Raw genomic sequence first — 19,936 nt, 5'->3', positions numbered from 1 at the left:
ATCGATTTACAGATCTGATGGTGGAACTTTCTCTACCCAAAGCTAAAGGTCATCTTCCATGAGTGCCCAGGCACTATTGGTTCACAGAGCAAAGAGTTCTAATGCCCTTTAACTGTGCTATCTGTTAGTCCAATATGGGACTAGCAATTTCAACGTGCAGATTGTTATTGTTTAAAAAATATTAGATGTGCAGAAAAACTAAAAAGCAAATTTATTTCTTGAATAAAAAATAAACTCACAAGTGATGTAGATGTACTAAAATGGAAGATGAAGGATCACATTATTAGTAATCCTGATTCCCACCTCCCACCCCCCAGGAGAAAAAATGAATCTGTTGGTGGGGGTGGTTTAAGTAAGGTCTAATTTGTTCTCCTGATAAACAATATATTAGATGGATGTATAAAGCCAGAATTCTTTGAAATCAACACTTTTGATTTACTATGCTAGCTAGATATTAGGATTAATTTGTCTAGTGGGTGATGTAAATAAAAATTTGCTATTTTTCTTCCTCAGAAGCAATTACAGTGTTAAAAGTCAAGATCTACATATGATTAATGTTAATATATTCTCATATATATTATATATACACCGGTATTCAGTTAAATTAATCACATGGATCTTGACCATCAGCAATTTATCTTTGATATATACATACCCATGTCAAAGAACTCAAAGTGGTTTATGAATGACAGTAGAGTTACATGTGTCATAGAGATATTGGCATCAGGGTTTTCCAAATTAGATGTACCAATGATGTGTGTTTTGCCAGTATCTAACGTTAAAAAGTTTAATCAATATTTTTGATTTCTCAGAATATATTGTACTTTATAAAACATGAAAGCAATGCTATTTATGAACCATTTTGTGAATTTAATTTTTCATAGTTGTTCTAGAGTTATTTAAGTAGATAAGTGTGGGGTTGTTTTTTGTTCAGTACCATTAAACTTAAAAAATAGATAAGATAACAAAACAATGATTTTTAAGTTGCATGTGTCTGTTTACTCTAATTGTGAATACCTGCTGTCTGCAGGTATTTAGTCTATTCCAGCTTTAGTTTGAGTCCTTTATTGTGTACTAACGTGCGGATTTTATTGTGGTAGTGGACTGAGGTACCAAATTTTAGCCAAAATGCAAGTTGTTTACTCACTGTAATACTCAATCCAATCAATGGTTGAGCCATACCTTTGCACGGTTTGTCACTACAGATATGTCTTTATTTTAGATATAGCTTTACCTCTATCCCACACAAATTTAATATTATCTCACTTTAATTATTGTGAGATTAATCTATTTATACCTTCTTGTGCAGTTATTTGTTGTCTTCATTTTGTTTTGCATTTGACCTGGGAAAGAGAGAGAGAGAGAGAGAAAGAGAATGAATAGGTTTTGCTTCCTCTAAAAGCTAGAAAACAAAGATTGGCAATAGTAGGTCTATTAGATCTATTCTCTTTGGGTGGCAATAATAAGTCTAGTAGATATTCCATTGTTTGCCGACTGTTTTTGGAAAGTCAGGTTAATTAAGTTCCATTGTTAATTAAGTTCACTTGTCTGTGTCGCTCATCAATATAGTATTTGAGAAGCTTGCCTGCTTAAATGAATTCATCCTCACAATATCCCTGTGAGGTAGGAAAGCACTATTATTCCTGTCTTATGAATGGGGAACTGAGACACAGAGAGAGTAAGTAACTTAGCCAAAGTTGTACAGGAAGATTGTGTCAGAGCCAAGAATAGAACCCATATCTACCATGTCCTCATCTAGTGCCTTAAGCACAGGCCATCCTTCTCTGTGCTTAAACAGACAGTTGATCATAAGGAGGATTCTTGGGTGTCGGATGGAACCGGTAATACTTACTCAGAACTCACACTGATTGTGATAGGAATTGTGCAAGAGTGAAAACTCCAGAAGAGTGAGGAATGCCAGGCAAACTGAATCCGCAGTGTGAGAGTAGTGTAGTTGTTAGCTTCTTCACAACTTAAATGTTAAACTTTTTTTGTTTTATCTGTTTTTATGTTTTACGTGAAAGAGTAGTTATTAGCTGAAAGAACAGAACAGTTGTGTCTCTTTTCTTGCACCTTTATAAAATCATATTTAGTAGCTTTTATTAGAAAGTGTTTTTCTTGGTTGCATTCAAAAGAAAAGAATTATTTACGTCGGAGATCAGTAATGAAGTTTATTTATTGATAAATCTAATCCTGGGCCTATTATACACCCAGGAGGTACACTAAAACTTGCATTAGTTCTATGTGAAGCAATTTTTTTTTTCTTTCTTGCAGGGAGCAAGAGTGCAGAACACTGCCAAGAATTTAGGAGTGAGGGACCGAACACCACAATCTGTCCCAAGGTAACTAAATAGTAGAATCAGTTGTTTGTGATCAAGACCATGATTTGTCTAGTTTTTGCCTAATCATTCTCCCAGTCACAAGCATGCAGCTCACATTGAATTCACTGTGTACTTATGGACAAAGTTTGGCTTCTTAATATCCAGAGAATTACTTGGGTTTAAAACCACACAATTCCAATTACAGTAAATTAGTTGCAGAATTAAAACTTCATGCAATACTCTGAAAATTTACTCTGAAGTTTACCTGATTGTTTACAGTCTCTCAGTTTGATTAAAATCTAATACTCTGTTGCTGAATAATAATTACACAGTGATATATTATAGATACATAAACAGGAATATATGTAGATAACAGATAATAGACCCACTGAGGTGTTAAAATTCCAGTAAGGAACAATACAATATTTAAGAGAGATGTATTTGCAAATGAACATAAACAATGGCAAACAACAAAGCTACATATGAGAGAGACTTCAGGATTCTGATCAATAAAATAATCAAAAGAGAAAACTCTGTGTGTGTGTGTGTGTGTGTGTGTGTGTGTGTGTCTGTCTGTGTCTTTTCCTTTTTTTGAGCTTATTTCCAAAACAATTCAAATGAAATTGACCACAATTTGATAAGTTACAAAGGTGGGGAGTTTGTTACCCAAGTGTTAAAAGCTTTGGAAGTAAAACCAGTAGTGTGAAATATCTCCTGGATTTATATCATTTTGTGTTAGCAAGTTTTATCTTTGTTTCCCCAAAAATAGAAATGTTAAAATTCATACCACATAATCTGAAGCATGAGAGGTTTTTTAATGTGGAATGTATTGCCATTGTCTCCCCTTAGCTGTCTAACCATGGGGAAGTCTCTGCATTCCCAACCAGTCCATACAGGATCCTCTGGATTCCCCAGCCCTTCCTGCTTAGGAACCATCAGCTTGCCCCCTCTTTCTGGCAACTGATTCCACCAATTTTTCTCCAGTAGGAGAACAGACCACTTCATGAGTTCCTTACAAAAATCACTTATGGAGCAACCAGGCATCACTCATTGATAGTTAATCTCCTCTGCATTGTATCTGAGCAGCTCCTTTGAGTATATGTGTCAGCAGGGATCCTGCTGTGGGTGCACATGCACCTCAAACATGTGAGATCAGAGTCTTTTGAATAGCGGTGTTGGTTAGTTCCATGTTAGTGCCCTGTGCTGCATTGTGCTCCTTTCCAAGGACAGAAAGGGCAGAGCAGACACAACCCTCTCTCGGTTCCCTCTTACTGCTTCTGGCAGCAAGGCGGAACCCAGCGAGTTTCCAACCCATGACTCCTTAGAGACTTCACCTTGGTTTACAACTACCTTCTGTGAAGAAACTTTATTTTCACATTCCCTTTTCCTCAGATTGAAACTCTTTTGAGGGGCTGGGGGGGAGGAAGAAAATCAAAGATGCTCCTGCATAAATCTGGTACAGTGGAGTGAGATTCTTCGTGCCAACTGCCTCATCTAATGGCAGATGCTAAACTGGCAAGGTTCAAACTCTGCCCGTCTTGCAACACACTGATTCCCTTCAAAGACAGACACAGCTGATGCCTTTTCTACTTCAGGGAGATCCACATTCCAGATAAGTGCTTTATGTAAGTCGCTCTCTGCAAGAACCCACAAATGCAGGGACCCCCCCCCCAGCTCAAGCTACATCTGCTAGAGTAGTCTTGTGCAGGTTGCTTCAGACCCAGAGGTGATGGCAACTACCAGAGCGGGGCCAGAAAAAACAGCATCAGGCAGTACTCCCTAAAGCAGGCTTCATGCCTCAGGATGGGGCAGTGAAAAGATGTTGAAAAGGAATCCAACTAAGCTGGCATCAGCAACTCTGATGCTGACCATGCTGGTAGTTTCAGCATTGGGAGCCTTGGTTTCAATACCTTTGGCACTTCTGCCCACACAAAAAGGAGATGTCAAGAGACACAGACAGATGGAGCTCAAACATAGCTCCAAACAGAGAGGACAGTCCTGGAAGGAGCACTCGAAACACTGCTCCTCCAAGAAGAGCGCTTCTGAGCCCTCTACCAAAACCAGAGAGCACAGGAGAAATTAGACCCACAACTGAACCTGATACTGATACTCATGTCTGACCCTGGCAAAGGGCCGAGATTCATACTTGATGCTTCAGTATCTGCTATTACATACTTGCTTACTAATCAGAGAACCTGCCTCTGCCTGGTATCTCAGTATAGTGCTTGTGAGGCTCCTAATCTCCCTTTGAACCTCTTTCAGAATGCTTCTTACACAGTCTCACTCTGAAGACTGTCTTAGTTGCTATCACTTCAGCCAGAAGACAGAGAGAGCTGCAAGCATTTATTGCTGAACCTCCCTACATGACATTCCACCGAGATATGGTGGTGCTGAGCCTCACCTGAAATTCATCCCTAAGGTGGGCTCAGAGTTTCATCTAAATCATTCATTAAGAGTACCTGTCTTATTCCCAAAGCCCTGCTCTACACTGGGAGAGAAGAAGCTGCATACTCTGGATATTCCCAGACTCTGGCTTTAGTACATCGACAGAACAAAACCTTTCAGACTACCCTCCACTTATTTCTGGTTACAGCTGGCCATTCTAAAGGTCAGGCCATCTATCTCATCAGAGAATATCAAATTGGCTAACACAGAATCTTGCTGTGCTACTGGCTAACTGGTGTACCTGTCCCCACCAAACACAAAGGCTCTCCACTGGAACTCAAGCAACAACCTCTGCCTGCTCCAGGAATGTGCCAGTTTCTGAAATCTGCAATGTGGAGTAGTCCACTGACTTTTGTTAAGCATTAGACTTGCTTTGGACTTGGCTGCCAAAGCAGATACCAAGTTTGGTAGAGTATTCCTGAACCAGCTGTTTAACTCATTCCCACGTCATGAGGGACACTGCTTGGCAGTCACCTCCGGTGGGGTTCACATAGACACGTACTCAAAGAATAAAGAATGGTTACTTACCCCACGGTAGCTGGTTCTTTGAGATGTTGTAGTCAGTGTGGCTTCCACAACCGACCTCCTATTCTAACTTTTCAGAGTCCTCAGCTACAATGGGCTTCAAATTGCCATGGAACTGTGGGAGGTTCATGTCTGCTCCACCTTTTATGCCCTTATGTGGGAGCACAAGCACGGCCTTGATGGACACTTCTGTTCCAAAGACTTCGATCCCACATGCATGAGGCACATGCGCACTAACAGTGGGATCCACCCTGACTACCCTACAATAACGAACTGGTTTTTTATTTGCCCAAAAAGCAAAGGCTCAACACTGATCCCAAATCATTTATGCAGCCATGCCACCTGTCCAGATTTATGCTTTTGTTACATTACAAATTAACACTGAAATGCTTAACTTATTTGAATGTAATCATTATTGCTTGAGCATGCAGGGGTGTAATCAGGAAGGCCAAAGCACAATTGGAGTTGCAGCTAGCAAGGGATGTGAAGGGTAACAAGAAGGATTTCTACAGGTATGTTAGCAACAAAAAGAAGGTCAGGGAAAGTGTGGGACCCTTACTGAATGGGGGAGGCAACCGAGTGACAGATGATGTAGAAAAAGCTGAAGTACTCAATGCTTTTTTTGCCTTGGTCTTCACAGACAAGGACAGCTCCCAGACTGCTACTCTGGGCAGCACAGTATGGAGAGGAGTGAGCAGCCCTCAGTGGTGAAAGAACAGGTTAAAGACTATTTAGAAAAGCTGGACATGCACAAGTCCATGGGGCCGGATCTGAGGGAGTTGGCTGATGTGATTGCACAGCCATTGGCCATTATCTTTGAAAATTCATGGCGATCGGGGGAGGTCCTGAACGATTAGAAAAAGGCAAATATAGTGCCCATCTTTTAAAAAGGGAAGAAGGAGAATCCAGGGAACTACAGACTGGTCAGCCTCACCGCAGTCCCTGGAAAAATCACGGAGCAGGTCCACAAGGAATCCATTTTGAAGCACTTGGAGGAGAGGAAGGTGATCAGGAACAGTCAGCATGGATTCACCAAGGGCAAGTCATGCCCGACCAACCTGATTGCCTTCTATGAAGAGATAACTGGCTCTGAGGATATAGAGAAAACGGTGGATGTGAGATATCTTGAATTTAGCAAAGCTTTTGATACGGTCTCCCACAGTATTCTTGCCAGCAAGTTAAAAAAATATGGATTGGATGAATGGACTGTAAGGTGGATAGAAAGCTGTCTAGATCGTCAGGCTCAACGGGTAGTGATCAACGGCTCGGTGTCCAGTTGGCAGTCAGTATCAAGCGGAGTGCCCCAGGGGTCTGTCCTGGGGCCGATTTTGTTCAACAACTTCATTAATTATCTGAATGATGGGATGGATTGCACCCTCAGCAAGTTCACAGATGACACTAAGCTGGGGGGAGAGGTAGATACACTGGAGAGTAGGGATAGGGTCCAGGGTGACCTAGACAAGAAATCTGATGAGGTTCAACAAGGACAAGTGCAGAGTCCTGCACTTCGATGGAAGAATCGCATGCACTTCTGTAGGCTGGAGACCGACTGGCTAAGCGGCAGTTCTGCAGAAAAGGACCCAGGGATTACAGTGGATGAGAGAAGGTGGATAAGAGTCAACAATGTACCCTTCTTGCCACAAAGGCTAATGGCATATTGGGCTGCATTAGTAGGAGCATTGCCAGCAGATCGAGGGAAGTTATTATTCCCCTCTCTCCGGCACTGGCGAGGCCACATCTTGAGTATTGCATCCAGTTTTGGGGCCCCCACTACAGAAAGGATGTGGACAAATTGGAGAGAGTCCAGCTGAGGGCAATGAAAATGATTAGGGGGCTGGGGCACATGACTTACGAGGAGAGGCTGAAGGAACTGGGGTTATTTAGTCTGCAGAAGAGAAGAGTGAGGGGGAATTTGATAGCTGCCTTCAACTACCTGAAGGGGGGTTCCAAAGAGGATGGAGCTCAGCTGTTCTCAGTGGTGGCAGATGACAGAACAAGGAGTAATGGTCTCAAGTTGCAGTGGGGGAGGTCTAGGTTGGATATTAGGAAAAGCTATTTCACTAGGAGGGTGGTGAAGCACTGGAATGGGTTACCTAGGGAGGTGGTGGAATCTCCATCCTTAGAGGTTTTTAAGGCCCATCTTGACAAAGCCCTGGCTGGGATGATTTAGCTGGGGTTGATCCTGCTTTGAGCAGGGGGTTGGACTAGATGACCTCTTGAGATCTCTTCCAATGCTAATCTTCTTTAATTCTAAGATATTTGAAGTTTGGTTGGGAAGTTTGCAAACTTCCCTGCAAAATTTCAGGTACCACAAAACCACAAAGTGTAGGTATCAGCATCTTTCATAATACTCAGACCCATTAAACATATTTTTATTTCTTACTCTCTGGCTTTGTCAATGTCACAGTCTCCTGACATCTGCTTTATGTGCAATGATCACTTCATTTCGGATTCTGCCACACTTCCTCCCTGCCCTGCCAGATTCCTTAGTCTCTTCCTTTTATCTCTTTCTACCTGCTGCAATGATGCACTTTCTCTCAGGAACTATGTAGCCTCCAGATTAGATCATTTGTAGTACTGTGTCACAGTGCTGCAGTGTGAGGGGAGATGCTGCAAAGTGATGGACATTTTCCTACCGTTTCTCAGAGAACAGAAATGTTCTCTCTACAGTGAGCCTCAAGTCAGAATAATTGTCCTTTATTTTTGGTATTAATGTGATGGTAACTTTACAAATGTGTTAAAAGTCAACCTGTGATGAAGTACTTAATAGAAGTGTCAGAGTCTTCATAAATGGAGGAGCTGACAAACACTGGCAACATAACTATTTCAGACTGTATTGATCTCTTTTTGCATTGAACATGTTACCCTGAGTCCTTAATTTCTCTGTCTGACTTCAGTTAATGTCTCTCTCTCCAAAATTTGAAGGCTGACATATGCACTTGTGGTGCATCTATTGTCTGTGTTAGTCTGCTGGAACCCAAGACCACATGGGAGCGTTTTGTAGGAGATGTACAAATAGAGAAAAAAATAAACAGTTAATAAAACATGTGATGAGTGGCCAATAGGAATTTGGTCTGCAAATTGCTGTGCGTATGTACTGCAGTCCTTGAGAGGGCAAGGGAAACTGGAGAGCAGAGCTGTCCTAAGTAGAGCTGAGGTTACAAAAGTCACTGGCTTCTGCTTGTTTGAGTGATGGAGAGAAAGGACTGACTTTGCAGCTTGCATTTATAGCAACTGGATCACCAAAATATAACTTCAGCGGTATTAGTCAACAAGTAAAATTTTCCAGTGTAGATGATCATACCACCAATCAGGTGGTTAACTTGTCTCCAAATGTGACCTTGAGTGCAGAAGTAGGAAAACTTGGCTCCATAACTGAGGTGTTACTTGGCTGCTGATGTCTGATTATTTATAGACTTGTGCATTTGAATTAGCAGACATTCATGTTTACAAGAACCATGTACATTATGTGCTTGATTCTAATTTCACTCTAGTTTTATGTTAGTATTAATCTATTGACTTCAGTGGAGTTACTCCTGATTTACAGTGAAAAGAGAATCAGCCCTGTTAGATTTAGTTTGTTTTGCCTGTATCAGACCATTTTAATAATAATAGTACTCCCAGACTAATATGATGGCTCTTTTTCATTTTGCCAGATTATACAAACTATGCCAGCCACCACCTCCTGCTGGGGAAGAATGAAGAACTATTCAGGAAGTAACCGAGTAACATCTTTTAAGACTTTGGACTATACAGCAAAATTAAATGGCATTCTAGTAGAATGTGCCTGGAGAATTGATAAATAGAGGCCCTTCACTCAGGATAAAGAAGTGTCTGTCCTTAATATTCTTCTGTCAGCATTGGACAACTGACTTCTGGAGAAAATATTTCTGGACTCCATGCACTATGGTCTCCCTTCCATAAAACAGAAACTTTATGGGTTTTTACCTGGACATTTTACACTGGAATCAGGTTGTATCTCATGTGGCCAGTTCAGCAACTCAAATTACCCCATTATGCATTGGCAGCATCATGAAAGCAAATATCTAATGGCAAACCCATTCCATCTGAACCAGATAAAAGCTGTTCCTGTGGTCACAGAATGAACTTGAAAAGGGAAAAAAGCCTAAAATAAATCCTCCAGAGTTTGACACATGACACATTTGATGTCCTGTGCACTGCTAATTCCCTTCTTTCCCAATATTTTATCACAATTTCTTAATTTTTAGCAATAAGGAAATTAACACTTCTGGTATATGCTGTAAACGCCTATTAAAAATAAGAGGTTTCAGAGTAGCAGCCATGTTAGTCTGTATTCACAAAAAGAAAAGGAGTACTTGTGGCACCTTAGAGACTAACAAATTTATTTGAGCATAAGCTTTCGTGAGCTACAGCTCACTTCATCGGATGCATTCAGTGGAAAATACAGTGGGGAGATTTATATACATAGAGCAGCATCACTTGCCCCATAACCTCAGCCGTGCAGAACACAATGCCATCCACAGCCTCAGAAACAACTCTGACATCATGATCAAAAAGGCTGACAAAGGAGGTGCTGTCGTCATCATGAATAGGTCGGAATATGAACAAGAGGCTGCTAGGCAGCTCTCCAACACCACTTTCTACAAGCCATTACCCTCTGATCCCACTGAGGGTTACCAAAAGAAACTACACCATTTGCTCAAGAAACTCCCTGAAAAAGCACAAGAACAAATCCGCACAGACACACCCCTGGAACTCCGACCTGGGGTATTCTATTTGCTACCCAAGATCCATAAACCTGGAAATCCTGGACACCCCATCATCTCAGGCATTGGCACCCTGACAGCAGGATTGTCTGGCTATGTAGACTCCCTCCTCAGGCCCTATGCAACCAGCACTCCCAGCTATCTTCGAGACACCACTGACTTCCTGAGGAAACTACAGTCCATCGGTGATCTTTCTGAAAACACCATCCTGGCCACTGGATGTAGAAGCCCTCTACACCAACATTCCACACAAAGATGGACTACAAGCCATCAGGAACAGTATCCCCGATAATGTCACGGCAAACCTGGTGGCTGAACTTTGTGACTTTGTCCTCACCCACAACTAATTCACATTTGGGGACAATACACACCTTCAAATCAGTGGCACTGCTATGGGTACCCGCATGGCCCCACAGTATGCCAACATTTTTATGGCTGACTTAGAACAACGCTTCCTCCGCTCTCGTCTCCTAATGCCCCTACTCTACTTCCGCTACATTGATGACATCTTCATCATCGGGACCCATGGAAAAAAAGCCCTTGAGGAATTCCACCATGATTTCAACAATTTCCATCCCACCATCAACCTCAGCCTGGACCAGTCCACATAAGAGATCCACTTCCTGGACACTACAGGGCTAACAAGTGATGATCACATAAACACCACCCTATACCGGAAACCTACTGACTGCTATTCCTACCTACGTGCCTCCAGCTTTCATCCAGACCACACCACACGATCCATTGTCTACAGCCAAGCTCTACGATACAACCACATTTGCTCCAACCCCTCAGACAGAGACAAACACCTACAAGGTCTCTCTCAAGCATTCTTACAACTACAGTACCCACCTGCTGAAGTGAAGAAACAGATTGACAGAGCCAGAAGAGTACCCAGAAGTCATCTACTACAGGACAGGCCCAACAAAGAAAATAACAGAACGCCACTAGCCATCATCTTCAGCCCCCAACTAAAACCTCTCCAATGCATCATCAAGGATCTGAAGGATGACCCATCACTCTCTCAGATCTTGGGAGACAGGCCAGTCCTTGCTTACAGACAGCCCCCCAACCTGAAGCAAATACTCACCAGCAACCACACACCACACAACAGAACCACTAACCCAGGAACCTATCTTTGCAACAAAGCCCGTTGCCAACTGTGTCCACATATCTATTCAGGGGACATCATCATAGGGCCTAATCACATCAGCCACACCATCAGAGGCTTGTTCACCTGCACATCTACCAATGTGATATGTGCCAACAATGCCCCTCTGCCATGTACATTGGTCAAACTGGACTATCTCTACGTAAAAGAATAAATGGACACAAATCAGACGTCAAGAATTAAACATTCAAAAACCAGTCGGAGAACACTTCAATCTCTCTGGTCACTCGATTACAGACCTAAAAGTGGCAATTCTTCAACAAAAAAACTTCAGAAACAGCCTCCAGTGAGAGACTGTTGAATTGGAATTAATTTGCAAACTGGATACAATTAACTTAGGCTTGAATAAAGACTGGGAGTGGATGTGTCATTACACAAAGTAAAACTATTTCCCCCCCCCACCCTCCACTGTTCCTCAGACGTTCTTGTCAACTGCTGGAAATGGCCCACCTTGATTATCACTACAAAAGATCCCCCCCCCCCCCCCGCTCTCCTGCTGGTAATAGCTCACCTTAAGTGATCACTCTCGTTACAGTTTTCAGAGTAGCAGCCGTGTTAGTCTTTATTCGCAAAAAGAAAAGGAGGACTTGTGGCACCTTAGAGACTAACAAATTTATTTGAGCATAAGCTTTCATGAGCTACAGCTCACTTCTGAATGCATCCGATGAAGTGAGCTGTAGCTCATGAAAGCTTATGCTGAAATAAATTTGTTGGTCTCTAAGGTGCCACAAGTACTCCTTTTGTTTTCTCATTACAGTGTGTATGGTAACACCCATGGGTTCATGTTCTCTATGTATATAAATCTCCCCACTGTATTTTCCACTGAATGCATCCAATGAAGTGAGCTGTAGCTCACGAAAGCTTATTCTCAAATAAATTTGTTAGTCTCTAAGGTGCCACGAGTCCTCCTTTTATTAAAAATAAAAATTCATCTCACAAGTAGTCCCATTGACTTCAGTCTGACTACTCATGTGAATAAATACTTACAGAATTAGCTCCAACACAGTAAACTCAGCTATATCTTAAGGGTAGATTGTTGTACTGGGTTTAAAGAAGCCTATTATTGCATAGTGAATCGATGGTGCTGTTTTACCCTTTTTGAAGTTGCCATAAGAATGAAAAATAAACTTCAGTTAGAGAAAATTAACATTATGGGTCCGATTTCCACCCATAATTAGAAAGAAGTTCAGACTTTGACCTGTAAAAACTGTCTTAAATATACCTTGTTGTGCTTCTGTATTTCAGGAGTCTTCAAACTGTAGTGTATATCTTTGTACAGTATTATACATGCTATAATATCTAAGCAGTGTACATTGAGCTAAGGGCAGACTTCTAGCTTTAAACTGGAATATTTTGCATTTTAGAGTATTTAAAGATGAAGCACAGTTTTGAAGCTTAATATTTTTATACCGGCATATACAATATTTTGTCAATTACATTTTACAGTTGTAGAAGTTGTTGGTTTTGGAGATCGGTAACTTTATAATGTAATGGATTTAATTTGCAGACTATATTGAGAATGTTGATGAACCATGACAAATATGCTCACATTTAATTGTTTTCTGGCCAAAGTGTTTTTAGAGAAAATAAATGCACCAGAATTACCCTTCACATTAATACACATTAAAGCAAAAATGATGTTTTAAAATATTGCTACTAGTAATAGATAGATATTAGAGAGTAGCATATATAATCTAAATGTATATGTATTTTCTGTACTACAGATAGTTATAGTTATGCTTTGGCACAAAAACCTCTACATCATAGATTTAGCAGATCTATATTTACTTATTTATAAATTTTCAACACATTTATTAACTCTAACTCATACAGTAATAGCTGATCTGTCAATACAGAGTTGTACTTTGCAAAGAGCATTCTTTATGTAGGACATACAATGGGTTTATTACTTTTCTCCAGAGGAGAAATTAATATGCCTACCTTCTTCAGTATTCTTGATTTTGCTATAAAGAACTTAATTTTGGTAACAAAGTAAATATTTTTGTATACACACAGGAGTATATGTGCGCACATATAGCTGCAGTGTGTGTTTGTGTATATTCATACCAATTAAGTAGTGATCCAAGCTTAAATGTAAAATCTATTAAAAATTTGTTAAACTGTGACAAAAACACGTTATACTGAATGTTTCATAAGTCACAATTTTCCTTTCATTCTGTATGTTTACACCCTTCTAATACTTGTTGGAAGTTGTGACTTTCTGATGCATTTTGATCAACATAAAATTCTATTCTCATGGTGAGATATACATGAAATAGGAAAACCTAGGTTATTTTTCTGGGATGACCCAACACTTGTACAAAATAAAGGGCTGGGGTTTGGTTTCATATAATTCCTATTATAGTCAGAGAATCTCACAGCTTGCATATTTTACTGCGAGCGGGAATATTGGCTAGGATAATCCCTACTTGATTCAGAAAGTTGCAAGAGCTCTTCAGTTTCTGCTTGGCTGGACACAAGAAATACATGGAATGCACTATTTTCTCATGCCAGGGATGATACCACTAACTGTGTAGCACATGTTTAGTATGAGGGTGTCATCATTTACTATGAGCCCAAGTCTTCCTGTGAGACTTGATTACAGAACATGTTTATTTCGAGGCAAGAGTGCTATCAGGTGAGTGAGATTGATATTGCTGCATGATATACCCTAGTGAAGTAAATCTGCCACATGAACACATATTATCAGTGACTAAATAAGGAGACACCACTTTATTGCTCACTATGTTTGAATATTAACTCAGTCACATTGACAGTGCAGGAGCGTAAATATGCCAAAAGTTTTGATTGGCTTTTGTTTGCATTTGAAAGCACAGGATAATAGATATTTATTAAACACTGAGGTCAGATTGGTATTAGACAAAGTCACTGAACCAAACTCTTCGAATAGAGTTTTGTCCAAATAGGCATTGAAGATTTTGGCCCTGTGTTTGTGCATCTATTTTTACACTATATGCTCCAAACACCTATGGGGGTGGGAAGACAAAAAGGGGTGAGTGCCCCAGCTCTACTTGCTCTAGAAACACATTTTTGAGAGTTTATACAACTCTCTTAAGTTCATTATGCAAGCCTCTTCCAACTCTTAGAACCAATAGCCTGTGCTGTAAATGAATATAGGTATTTAGATAATGTTTTCAAACGCACCTAAAGGGTTTAGGCCTCAACTCCAGTTGAATTTCTACGGGAATTGGGTGCCTGACTTGCTTAGCTGCCTTTTGAAAATCCCAATCTTAACCATATCAGCTGCAGACATCTTGCGATTTGCATATCCTCGCACTTGGCCCATTTTCCAAATAAATCACACATCCTAACACATTTAAGTCCCAATTAGTTCTGATTGCCACTGAAGAAGCCTTACTCTTAAATTATATATTTACAAATGTTCATAACTGAAGCTGTGCAGGATGTCTTTAGCGCTCATGGTATGTACACACACAGGATTAAAAAATAGTTTCTCACCACACACACATCATGTTTATCCTCTCATAAATTCTTATGCTTGCAAATGACAAGAAGTGATAACTTTCAAGAATTGTTAAATCTTTTCTTCTGCAACCAGTTATGTAGCTTATTTGTACTGCAATATATTACAGCAATTTGGGGAAGACAACTGGTGTGTGTAACTTATTTTTTCATACAAATGAACTAAAACACATCTGCGAAGAAATTTTTTATATATACACACCTATTTATTTAAATGTAATTGCCACTGCACCTTAGTAGTAATTACAGTTTTCATTCTATGAAGGATATGTAGAATATTTAAAAATCTAGAAGGAAAGGTTAATAGCCATGAAATAGTTAATCCATTACAACATTCATGTCTAGAGGAAGATTATGCTTTTATTCTATGGTAGAGCTGGAGAGAATGGGACAGTTTCTATAACTGCCACCTATATGTGATTGGGTGTTCAAAAGTCCTGGTTCTGTGGAATAAGCACTGATCCAGTCTATTCCTCAAAATTAAGATCTGAATAAATTAAAAAATTATCATAAGACTTACTATGTTGTCCTTTTAGATTTTAAATGTACAAATGTAAGATCGTGAATTAATTCCAGTTTCTAGTTGTCAAACATAGTTTTTTGCATTAGATATACACAAATTTAAGGTGGTTTTGCTATCAGCAAAAAGAACTTCAATTTCACACCCTCTGAGACAACTTTTTAGTATATTTAGACAAACCTTTTTGGGTTTTCAGCACAAGTGCTTCAGTTTAACTTCTTAGTGCAGTCAAGAGCTGCCAGAGCTATTCTTTTGATTGTTTTGGCTCTAAACCAACAAACTAAATTCCATTAGGAACTATAATAATTATATTTCAATCAGTAACCTCATTTATTAGACTCCCATCTACAGAATAGGATTTTGAAAATTCAGTCAGTTTTTATTATGCCTTATGGTTCTGCTTTTACTGAAAGAAAATGATAGGTGAATGGCATCAGTTTTTGTATCGCTAATCCATTGTTAGATGTATTGTATGTATCAGAAGACAAGTACCTGAAGATGTGAGTACCTGTCCTGTTGCATAATGGTTAAACAATAGTTCAAAATAGGAAAGTATCATTAGTTGGCTTCAAAATTAGAAGCTTTAAAATCTAAAGTCGTAAGTATACTTATGCACATATACTTTACTTGTGAATTTTGCAGCTAGGCAGGTTTGTGTCTGCCAACATATTTGCTTATTTTCACTATTGTTGTTTTAATATGATGTCTGCAGGATAGTTCTTAAAACTAACACATTGCCTTAAATGTTTTCTCTCTATGTGCTCACTGACAATTGCACATCGTGCTTTTCTAATTGTCCAGCAGTACACCAAGCATTTGTAAATTAGATGGAAATACATACCGATCTCAGGATATCTAGATTTTGATGTATAAAAAGATATTGAACTCACTTATTATATTTTTTGTAAACTGACTGAATTGATTTTTATATACTGTATATATTCATTAACCATTTTTCCTTCAAGAACATAACTTGTTAAAGATATTTTTTCTGCCTGTGGGCTTTTTTGCATATGGTCTCTGTGTGTGCCTGCTATGTCTGTATAAATGTATGTACTGTATACATAAGAGATGCACAGATACTAATATCTATGAGCAACTTCAAATTGCTAAGTGACTGATCATGCCAAGTTGTCATTTCTAGGACTGTCCTCCAGAAATGATAATTCCATGCTGGAAATCTTTTTTGCCGAGAATTGAAATACCACCTTGAAAATTATTCCTCCCACAGTTCAAATGCACAAGGTAGTGGATTCCCAGGTTGGTATATATTTGCAATTACCCATAATTGAAAATCATGGTTATACCCACAGCTATCTAGTGTATGTATATATGTACTGTATGAATACATATTTGTCAGTTTAAAATGATTACAGCAGCACTATTCTGTTTGTAACACCGTAGAGTGTATGAAGTCAATTAAGCTTGTGCAACACTTAAAAATGTTTTAATTTTTGCATTGAAGTAGATGCGCATATTTTTCAGATGAACATATTTTTGTAACTCCTCAGTAAAAGTCCTAGAGCATTACTGCTTTTAATATATATATAAATACATACATTCACACAGTGTATCAACAGTTTCTCTTTGAAAACTCCCAAACTAGCAGCCATGTGGTTAGATAATTTTAACTTTGTTAAAAGTAACATTTGTAATTTAATGTTAAATCTCTTGACATGAGGATTTGAATTAAATTTTTTCTGGTTTGTAAAGCATCTGTGTAGCAGACTTTGAGTCAGTTACTATATTGATTATGGGTTAAACTAATACTGTGTACTATTTTAGATGTGATTTATTTTTTTAGTCTACCTATTAAAGACTGGAACACTAACAATGTATTGCAAAGCACCAGACGGTAATAAAATAAACATTATATGGCCATTGTGAATCTTTCTTTATACAGAGCGTTTAACTAAGAAATATATAATGTTTATTTTTGTAAAGACACCTTCAGTTTTACTGAATTGTTTGGTACACCAGCCATCAGAATTCTGCTGGTAGAGAGTAAACGTCAAACAACAAGAATTTTATTTTTAAATATATACTATTTTTTCAAAGAATGAAAGGCAGAATTTAGGAACTTTGGTGATGATTTGAATGTCTTTTCCAGTGCCTAATTCCCATGTCGGCACATTTGTAATATTTAAAGAGTTGGCGGTAGGCTTGCTCATGACCACTGGATGCTGTGGGATGGATGTGCCTAATTTTCTGCTGGTGTAGTCAAAGATTGTGTGTGTAAGGCCATGTCTATACGTACAGAGCTGCAGTGGCGCAGTTGTACCAATATAGCTGTGCCACTCCAGCACATCTGGTGAAGACGCCCTATGCTCTCCTGTCATAAAAAACCCACCTCTGCAAGTAACAGAAGCTTCTCCCTCTGACAAAGCACTGTGAACACATGCGCTTATGTCACTCAGGGGGTAGAATATGCACACCCCTGAGCAACATAAGTTTTGCCGACATAAGATGTAGTGTAGACATAAGATTTTCAAACTGACTTTAGAAGATGAAACACTTGGGATTTAGGTGTGTCTCAATCACTCCTAAACCAATAGACACGAGTGTAGGTGATCTCCAGATTAGCTCCTGGTTGACTGATGAGCCTGTGGCTCAGCTCCAAAAGTTGATCTAGCCCAGTATCCTGTCTTCCAAAGGTGGCCAATGCCAGGTGCTTTAGAGGGAATGAACAGAAAGGTTAATTATCAAGTGATCCATCCCCCACTATCCACTCCCAGCTTCTGGCAATCAGAGGCTAGGGAACACCCAGAGCATGGGGTTCCATTCCTGACCATCTTGGCTAATAGCCATTGATAGACCTATCCTCCATGAACTTATCTAATTCTTTTTTGAACCAAGTTATAGTTTTGGTCTTCAAAACATCCACAGGTTAACTGTGTGTTGTGTGAAGAAGTACTTCCTTTTGATTGTTTTAAACCTGTTGCCTATTAATTTCATTGGGTGGTCTCTGATTCTTATGTTATGTGAAGGAGTAAATAACACTTCCTTATTCACTTTCTCCACACCATGATTTCATAGACCTCCATATCCACCCCCCCTGAGCTGTCTCTTTTCCAAGCTGAAAAATCCCAATCTTTTAAATCTCTCCTCATATGGAAGTTGTTACATACCCTTAATCATTTTTGTGACCCTTCTCTACACCTTTTCCAATTCTAATTTATCTTTTTTGAGATGGGATGACCAGAACTGCACACAGAATTCAAGGTGTGGGTTTACCATGTATTTATACAGTGGCATGATGATACTTTGTCTTATTATCTATCCCTTTCCGAATGATGCCTAACACTGTTCGCTTTTTTGACTGCTGCTGTACATTGAGTGGATGTTTCAGAGAACTATCCACAATGATGCCAAGATCTTTTTAGCAGCTAATTTAGACCGCTATCATTTTGTATGTATAGTTGGGATTATGTTTTCCAATGTGCATTACTTTGCATTTATCAACATTGAATTTCATCTGCCATTTTGTTGTGCAGTCACCCAGTTTTGTGAGATCCCTTTGTAACTCTTTGTAGTTTGCTTTGGACTTAACTATTTTGAGTAATTTTGTATGCTCTGCAAAGTTTGTCACCTCACTGTTTACCCCTTTTTCCAGGTCATTTATGAATATGTTGAACCACACTCGTCCCCGTATAGATCCCTGGGAGACACCACTATTTACCTCTCTCCATTCTGAAAACTAACCATTTATTCCTACCATTTGTTTCTTGTCTTGTAACTAGATACTGATCGATGAGAGGACGTTCCCTCTTATCACATGAGTGTGTACTTAAGAGACTGTGGTAAGGGACATTCAAGTACACTATATCCACTGGATCACTAGGGACCCACTGTGATCATCTAGTGTGACCTCCTGCCATAGCACTGCCCCCAATTAATTTCTGTTTAGATGATTTTCTAAAATATATGCTTTGGTTCAATCTTAAATTAAAAATTGCCAGTGATGGGGAACCTACCTCCCTGTTAAAAATGTGTGCTTTTTTTCCAGTGTGAATTAAAATGATACCAATGAGCCATACACTATCTGTTAGTGAAGGTCAGTGTGGCCTTAGAAGGTAGTTGCCAGTCTGCCTAACAAATGGTTAGACCACAGGCAGCAGCAGGTTTGCAACATTTTAATTTCGGAGGAGTAAAAGCAACTAAAATATTAGACTTTGCTGAGCAGCTGGCCCTCCCCCTCCCACCTATTTGTTTGTTGTAAGGGCAAGTTATCAGTTCTACTGTGTTCTGAACATGGTACTAGGACACCACACTGATGTCTTTTTGAAAATGCTCATCCCATTAGCCAGACCGGAACCTCATGGCCAGGACCAATGGAGACACCCTTGCACGGGGAAGAAGCCATATTGCCCAGGAGCAGCTCAAAGAGTGTTGCAAATGCCCTCTCTTTTCCCCATCTGCACCTTCAGTGACTGGTGACTGTTGCATCGCTCTTCTCCCTCCCTCCCTTTTCCTCACGATGTGGGGAAGGAGTAAGCTGCCATGTGCTGCATCTAGGCCTGGCTCTAGCCACCACTACCACTGGGTGATGGGGATGGTGCAAAGCTGGGTTACTGGCTCCCATCTAGTATAGGAGAAAGGGGATGATACAGTTTGCTTTCCAGCTGGGATAACCATTAATTGTTAATAAAGGCGTATCCTCTGCATTTAACCATATTATGGTCTCATTGTTTCTCTAGCCACA

The 19,936-nt window shown here is 39.7% G+C and overlaps 1 protein-coding gene across 1 annotated transcript in view; it reads left to right on the top strand.

Moving 5' to 3' along the window:
* Positions 1 to 10,962, top strand: part of PREX2 (phosphatidylinositol-3,4,5-trisphosphate dependent Rac exchange factor 2) — a 289,194-nt gene extending 278,232 nt beyond the window's left edge. The window contains exons 39-40 of the mRNA XM_037892468.2: positions 2,275 to 2,342; positions 8,948 to 10,962. Coding sequence (XP_037748396.1) covers positions 2,275 to 2,342; positions 8,948 to 8,993 — 114 coding nt within the window. The 3' untranslated portion in view covers positions 8,994 to 10,962. The remainder of the gene's footprint in view (positions 1 to 2,274; positions 2,343 to 8,947) is intronic.
* The last annotated feature ends 8,974 nt before the right edge of the window (positions 10,963 to 19,936 follow it).

This window comes from Chelonia mydas, chromosome 2 (genome assembly GCF_015237465.2).
Source record: "Chelonia mydas isolate rCheMyd1 chromosome 2, rCheMyd1.pri.v2, whole genome shotgun sequence".
In the NCBI taxonomy this organism is placed as follows: domain Eukaryota; kingdom Metazoa; phylum Chordata; order Testudines; family Cheloniidae; genus Chelonia; species Chelonia mydas.
The sequence above is the reverse complement of the archived record's forward strand: the minus strand, read 5'-3'. Positions and strand labels throughout refer to the sequence as shown.